Here is a 7,663-nt window from a genome sequence, read left to right as displayed (position 1 = left end):
AAAAAAAAAAAATCGGTTGAGTAGTTTAGGAGGCCAGCGCGGACAAACAACGTGACACGTAATTTGTACGGATGTGTGTGCGTTTGTTGCTCTTTCACGCAAAAACTGCTTAACCGATTGCAATGAAGTTTGTTACGTAGACAGCTGGAGAACTGTAATAACATATACTCAACTTTTTATCCCGATATTCCTACGGCATACGGACTTACGCGGGTGAAACCGCGGGGCGCGGCTAGTATTATATATTCGACGAAACTTTCGTTAACGAGTTGTTGATAGGAAGCCGGAGGCCCGTTTCCTTTTCCACACCCTTCCCAGACCTTTCCTTATTCCTTACCCCTTATAGATGGGCAGTGCATCGCAGAGCCACTATATCAACGAATATTCACGGGCGGTGGTGATCGCTTACCATCAGGCGGACCACCAGCTCAGTTGCACGCTATGATGTAAAACGCCAAAATCGCATACAAATTAAGCTGAACTAATCAGACACAAAATTATATATAAAAATAGATCTTAATTAAACATTATTATAGGATATCTAATCTTTATCTATACAAATAACATTGTATTATATTTTTATCGAATAATCGACACTTCCTGAGCACTTTAGCAAACATCATTTATACATTTGAAATAAACAAATAAAATGAAATTTATTGCATTTAGGGGCCGTCCATAAATTACGTCACACCAATTTTAGCTTTTTTCTTACCCCTCCCCGGTATGTGACGTCACACATTTTAAGTTATATACATGTAATGAAAAGTGAAAAGAAAAAAGCAAAAATAATAAAGTTGAAGGCGGTTTCGTATTATGTTAGAAACAGTTAACCTACTAATCCTACTATCCTACTAATATTATAAATTCGAAAATTTGTAAGGATGCGTGTGTGTTTGTTGCTCTTTCATACAAAAACTACTGAACTGATTGCAATTAAATTTGGTACGTAGACAAATAGACAACTGGAATTAAATATAGGCAACTTTTTATCCCGATATTCCTACGGGATACGACTTACGCGGGTGAAACAGCGGGGCGCAGTTAGTAGATGATAAAGAGAGCATTATTCTTCATGCCGGTATTCTGTGGGGGTGTTGTACTACCTTGGTGCTAGCTGGCCCGATTCATGCCGAAGCATGCTCGACTACCACATACAAAATTGTATAAGAGAAACTGATAAAATATAGGAATCTTGGGAGGGATTTTGACATAAAGAAAGATAGAATTCCTATCATCAAAATATAACTTTTAAACGGTAATATACATGTCATATTCTTAAAGATTAAATTGCAAGTTTGACATAGATTCTTCAACTATTGCCTTAACAAAATTCATCCAAACCAGTACAGTACAGTGAATGTGTAACAGACAGACATAGAAAAAACTTTCAGGGTGTCTGTTGTTTTTTGATGTAAGATTGTTTTATTTATATTTGCAGTAGTTATTTCTACAAGCTTACATTCACAATTGAAAATAAATTTAATTTTGTTTAGCCATATGTTTGAAAATTAGATTTTTTATTCGAAACAGTGAAATTATGAATATCAGATCTGGCGCAATGTACAGATAAAGATTTCTATTGTTTAATTATATTTTTAAATGACTTTAGTTTCTTGCCTAACCGTAACAACCGTTGCTACGGTTAGGCAAGAAACGCAGGTTCGAATCCTGCCTCGTGATCAAATTTTTTCGATTCTTTCAAAATTTCTCGTTTATAAAGCATTTCAATGCTATAAAACTAAAAATTAAATTTAGACTTTAGTTTTGTAAAGGTTTTGTTTGAGAATTTTAAAACAAATTTACAGAGAATAAGCATTTCAAAAACATTTTTTTTTGTATACATATTATATTTAACATATTCACGCTTCATTACTCTGTATTAATTGCAATTTGAAACTTAGGCCATGGTAAATTTTAACTAATGGTGGATTTATCGCTAAATAGTGATTTCTTCCAGACAACTAGTGTACATACATTGATTTTTACTATATTAAGGGTTATAAAAAATAAATATAATTTTAGAATTTTGTTCATACGAGTTCCTAAATCCTAGATATTCGAATTTCTGGTAAGATGGTACAGATTATAAAAGAACTAGCTGCGCCCCGCGGTTTCACCCGCGTAAGTCCGTATCCCGTAGGTATATCAGGATAAAAAGTTGCCTATATGTTATTCCAGTTGTCCATCTGTCTACGTACCAAATTTCATTGCAATCGGTTCAGTAGGTTTTGCGTGAAAGAGCAACAAACGCACCCACATCCTTACAAACTTTCGCATTTATAATATTAGTAGGAAGGATAGGATTAAGGTAGGAATAGCAATAGTAGGAAATAGGAAGTAGGATTTAGAACATAAGATGAAAACTTACCATCGCAACCTGTTTATTTGCCATCGAGGACAAAGCCACGAGCTAAATCTTTGTAAACACTGAATTCCGACAGGAGCATCCCTGTGTATACCAGTCATTGTAAAAAAATGTAAAAACTTTCTTTTCATTAACTTTTTCACGGTACCTCCACACTGAGTCATTCAATTTTCGAAATTACCACACGCATTGTTCGTGTATTCTGTTTATGAATAAAACAATAAATTATCCGGTCGACAACGTTGAAAACTTATAACGTAGCTCTGACAATCGACTGCGGTTTATTATATGCGGTTTTTAGCGGGATAAATATTTGTTTTTTTTTTCGCTTTTATTTACAAAATTCACTTTCGTTTTCGTTTATGAACACAAAACCCGTTCGCCATCTGACACGTCCTCTTTTTAAATGCCAATTGCCAAATGTCAAAATCATACGTCACGGTCAAATGTCAATTCACACTTTGCGTTCCGTAAAACGGTTGGTCTTAAATTTCTTTGTAATGTTTTCAAAATTTACATTTAGTATGTTTTACCACATCTTCGAATGACGAAACAGTAAATTGTTATGTATACTTAGAGAAATAACAAAAAGGCCTTGGATATTTCACCTTCATAGAAGATTGCCGCATTCAAAAACTTTAATACCTACTAAAAAACCCAAAAAAAAGATACAAAAAGTGCGGAAGAGATATTATGCTATTCTTTGTTTGTTCTATCGTCGCTAAGAGTATTGGTGATATTTACGTTTGATATCGCTTCTTGTTGAAGGCACTTTTTGCAATACTATCTTTTGTGCGCGGCTTCGTTGGCGTTTAATTCGGAGCAGTTTTATAGATGTTATTATACATATAAATCTTGCACTTGAATCACTCGATCCGTTAAAAATCCATTAAAATCGGTTTTGTTGTTTTTAAAGGTCTATACATACATACATAGGCGACTTTGCGTTATACTATGATAGTAGGTACTTATTCTAAAGAAAGTCTAGATCCAAATCCACTGTCCGTAAATTATATTATAAATACAATTGAATAATTATAAGTCTTTATAATATAGCGTGCTCTATCAAAGTAAATTGAAATAACTATGTTATAGCAACTGCTTATCAAATGACGGTATTCTTTGTCGTCACCTTGCATGTTTTAAAAATAGGTTATGCATATAAATTTCTAACGAAGTATAGATTCGATATAATCTCATTTCGTGTTTGTCTACGTGTTTATAGAAGTATTAATTTATCTGATATACCTAGGTAATAATCTATACATATGATAAAATTGTAGAAGTCTTTTTTTTACATCAAAAAACAACATAATAAAATAGCCACTCGACAACCAATGGAGACTATTTCCAGCATTTTTAGAAGTTTTGTCTGTTCGGTTAATTGTTCGGGTAACATGTAAAATGTACGAATGGTGTAGTGAAGTCCCGTGTCCCCTAGTGGGGTATGGGGCAGATGGTGTACATCTGTTTCACTGATCGATTTTCTTTACGGACAATTAGGTGATCAACCTTCTGTGTCCTGCCAGACCGCGATATTTTTTTTTGTGCGTCCCCACCGGGAATTGAACCTAGAACCCCTCGGATCTACGCTCACACGTTAACCACTATACCAAGGAGACGGTCAAAAATGTACGAATAATCAAGTTCGCCCATGTCTGTCGATTTTTTTTTAGTTTAGACGTTTCTTTGAAAAAGATTTGTCTCTGAAAAAGTCATTACCCTTCATCTGATACTATCGTATATATATATATATATATACATACACTATGTATATAGGTTTATCTTCCAAAAAAAAAGAAAAGGATTGATTATAAACTTCGCAGTTTTCTAGTCTGGCTGTAGGATTAGTTATTTAGTCCATTTTTCAAAATAAAATTAACAAAAAAACAAATGACAATTAATTAATAAATAAAGGTTCGTAAAAGAATTTTCTTGTGTTTGATTTTACGCGAGTATTATATATTTAGAAATTAAAGACTCTCCTAAAAAATCTCTTAAAGACTCTCCCCGTGACCACGCTCGCTGTAAAGTATTCGAAACGTCGGGTTTATATAACAAATAAATCGCGTTTAAAATGTATCTAATTTCTAAGACTTTGTAATATCAAAAAATGATTTAGGAAACGATAAAAATCTGATAAAATTAATTGCTTCTTAAAGTATCGATAGTTAATGAACTGTGCAATTAAATCATAAACGCTCTTTTAATAATCGTTTATCGCATCTGGAATTATGCTTTCCATTGTAAGTATTGTTTTTATGAAATTTTAATACTTGCTTAAAACTAAATTCAAACCATGATTAATGACGTCATAGCCATATAGTAGTCCTACTATATTATAATTCAGTTTCCTATATATATATATATATATATATATATATATATATATATATATATAATTAGATATTATCTGTGCCAACTGTTAAATGCAAACTAGCTCCGCGCCCGTGTACTACATAAAATTATGTAAATTTCCATGAAAATCATATATTTATCATGGTATAAATTAGTTTATATCGTACCACTAGCTTCCCGCCCGCGGCTTCGCCCGCCTCCGTATTGTTCTTATCTTTTAAACTTTCCCTGGACTATTCGGAATGCGTCAAAACCATGATTATAAAAATCAGACCAGCCAATCTCGAGTTTTAGGGATACTAACGAACAGCAATTGATTTTTATATATTACATTGATATAATATAATGGCTATCATAGGGGCCTGTGTCCTTGCAGTGGGAACTTATATGGGCTGATGATGATGACGATGATATCATAAAATTACTTCGTTGGGAAGTGGTAGAAAGACAAATAAACAAATAAACAAGCGAACACACTTTTGAATTCACAATATTAGTTTAGATTGGGAAGTTACGTCCCGTGTCCCCTAGTGGGGTATGAGGCAGAGACCTATATCACTGATCGATTTTCTTTATGGACAGTAGATCAGCCTTCTGTGTCCTGCCAGACCGAGGCAATTTTTTGGTATTGTGAGTCTCCACCGGGCTTCGAAACCAGTACCCCTCTATTCTATGCTCACTTTTTACCTACTGTACCCAGGACGCGATCTATAATAAATGGATAGTAAGGATAACTCTAATTAAGTAGGATATATTTCTATTGATACCCGTCTTTTTTAGAAATGGATCATAATACACGCTTATATAATAGCTATAAGTCAGTCTAGTCTAGACATCCGCAGATCTGGCTGGCTGGACAGACTGGTTGAGTACCATAAACAGAATTTCATTAATGACTTGCAGAAAATACCTACTGTACAATTGAAAGGTAAGATCCTACTATCCTACTAATATTATAAATGCGAAAGTTTGTATGGATGTGTGTGTGTTTGTTGCTCTTTCACGCAAAAACTACTGAACCGCTTGCAATTAAATTTGGTACGTAGACAGCTGGACAACTGGAATAACATATAGGCAACTCTTATCCCGATATTCCTTCAGGCTTTTTATCTCAATATTCCTACGGGATGCGAACTTACGCGGGTGAAACCGCGGGGGCAGCTAGCTAATTTACATCTATTTACAGCCAAGATAGAATCAGCACCACCTGGGTACGTAGATTCCGCAAAATGGAATTACGAATCAGTAATCCGTCTACTCACTCTAATAAGACAGAGTGAAGGCTTGGGTCCAGTGCGAAGGGCGATTAGACGAGCACTGCAGTCCACCAGACGTATGAGTATCAAGGAGAGCATGAAACTTTTCCCAAGTCTGAAGAAGGTGAGACCTTGTGAATTACGTTGACCAGAAACTTTAGTGTTTAAGAAAATCAGTTTATTTTAATGATACACCATGATAAATATTAAACTAAATGATATAACTTTGTTAGGACGGTTCAAAAGCGCTTCTATAAGAAGTCCAATTGAATAAATAGAAAGAAAGAAATAAATAAATTTATTGTCTATAAAATAAACAGCACCGCACATACAAAAAGAAAATAAGTAAAAAAATCTCTATAAATAAATTTACAACTAATATCTACACTAAAATAAAACAAAAAAAGAAATGAAAGTAAAATAGTACACTTTGCGGCTTGTTAATTACAGACAAAAGGGACTGACTCAGTTAATGTCATGCAAGAGCTGAACTTTTACATAACACTGATTTTCAGCAGCCCGTTGTGACACATGGAGCAGACAGTATCTTTCATTCTACTCAGATAATAAAAATAATACTAAATAAAATAATAAAGAAAATGCTTAATTCTAATTATATAGTTACACTAGCTGCGCCCCGCGGTTTCACCCGCGTAAGTCCGTATCCCGTAGGAATATCGGGATAAAAAATAGATGTTGGCCGATTCTCAGACCTACCCAATATGCTTACCAAATTTCAGAGGAATCGGTCAAGCCGTTTCGGAGGAGTATGGCAACGAAAACTGTGACACGAGAATTTTATATATATAAGATTACTACCTATGCTTTTACATAAATATTCATACACATATATATACGAGTATACCTACATACAAAAATTAAAATTATGAATAAATTATGTATTATAGAATTATAAACCACAAACACACTATATACAATTTTTTTTAGTACAATTTAATCACGATATTTTGCTCACCAAGGCTTAATATAATGTTTCAAAAACATGTTTATTATATTTTAATCTGAAATTAGAAATAGTCCAAATTCAAATAAATGCTTGAGTTTGAATTTTGGAGTTTTTAAATCATTCGATCACCCTTTACTCATTTGCAATGCAAAACTTCTGCTCAGAAAGTTGTCTGTGAAGGTATATTGTAACGTACATTGCTTTTTACAATGTCCATATATTTTCGATAGTAAAGTAGTTTTTAAATAAGACCCGTAAAAGCCATAATAACTTTCGGAGAAACTTGTATTTAAGAGCAAAAAGCCATTTCTTTTCTTACCTAAATCTTTCAGCACATACCCAACGACATTTACTATGATATAGAGGAATCGGAAGAATATTACGATGCGACGATTAAAACACCAATATATGAAAACAGAACACAAGACGATGCTATCATTATCGTCAGCAATCCTGTGGAAGCCCGGCTGCCAAGTGCTATGATCAGTGTGAATCTATTGAAGTAAGAATCTCTAAATACATTTCTAATTTGGTAAAGAACTTAAAGAAGTGAATAAAATGTAAAAAGATGTGGGCCGTCCACTTAAATGCTTGATCTGCCGGGTTTAGATTCGTTAATTAGTACAAATTTTAACAACTACTAGCAAACGCGGCGAACTCCGTTTCGCCACCAGATGGCTTCGTTTTTCCCGCTTTTCTGTTAAAATTTTTCCT

The 7,663-nt window shown here is 33.9% G+C and overlaps 2 protein-coding genes across 3 annotated transcripts in view; one reads left to right on the top strand and one right to left on the bottom strand.

Moving 5' to 3' along the window:
• Positions 1–2,783, bottom strand: part of LOC119838187 (glucose-6-phosphate exchanger SLC37A2) — a 16,597-nt gene extending 13,814 nt beyond the window's left edge. The window contains exon 1 of one of the 2 annotated variants that reach the window (XM_038364032.1): positions 2,372–2,783. In XM_038364032.1, the coding sequence (XP_038219960.1) occupies positions 2,372–2,532 (161 nt within the window). In that variant the 5' untranslated portion in view covers positions 2,533–2,783. The remainder of the gene's footprint in view (positions 1–2,371) is intronic. The other variant, XM_038364031.1, reaches the window with a different exon arrangement.
• A 1,819-nt stretch (positions 2,784–4,602) lies between these two features.
• Positions 4,603–7,663, top strand: part of LOC119838066 — a 6,595-nt gene continuing 3,534 nt past the window's right edge. Inside the window, exons 1-4 of the mRNA XM_038363874.1 lie at positions 4,603–4,614; positions 5,507–5,654; positions 5,913–6,106; positions 7,282–7,451. Coding sequence (XP_038219802.1) covers positions 4,603–4,614; positions 5,507–5,654; positions 5,913–6,106; positions 7,282–7,451 — 524 coding nt within the window. The remainder of the gene's footprint in view (positions 4,615–5,506; positions 5,655–5,912; positions 6,107–7,281; positions 7,452–7,663) is intronic.

Source organism: Zerene cesonia, unplaced genomic scaffold (assembly GCF_012273895.1).
Source record: "Zerene cesonia ecotype Mississippi unplaced genomic scaffold, Zerene_cesonia_1.1 Zces_u001, whole genome shotgun sequence".
In the NCBI taxonomy this organism is placed as follows: Eukaryota; Metazoa; Arthropoda; class Insecta; order Lepidoptera; family Pieridae; genus Zerene; species Zerene cesonia.
The sequence above is the reverse complement of the archived record's forward strand: the minus strand, read 5'-3'. Positions and strand labels throughout refer to the sequence as shown.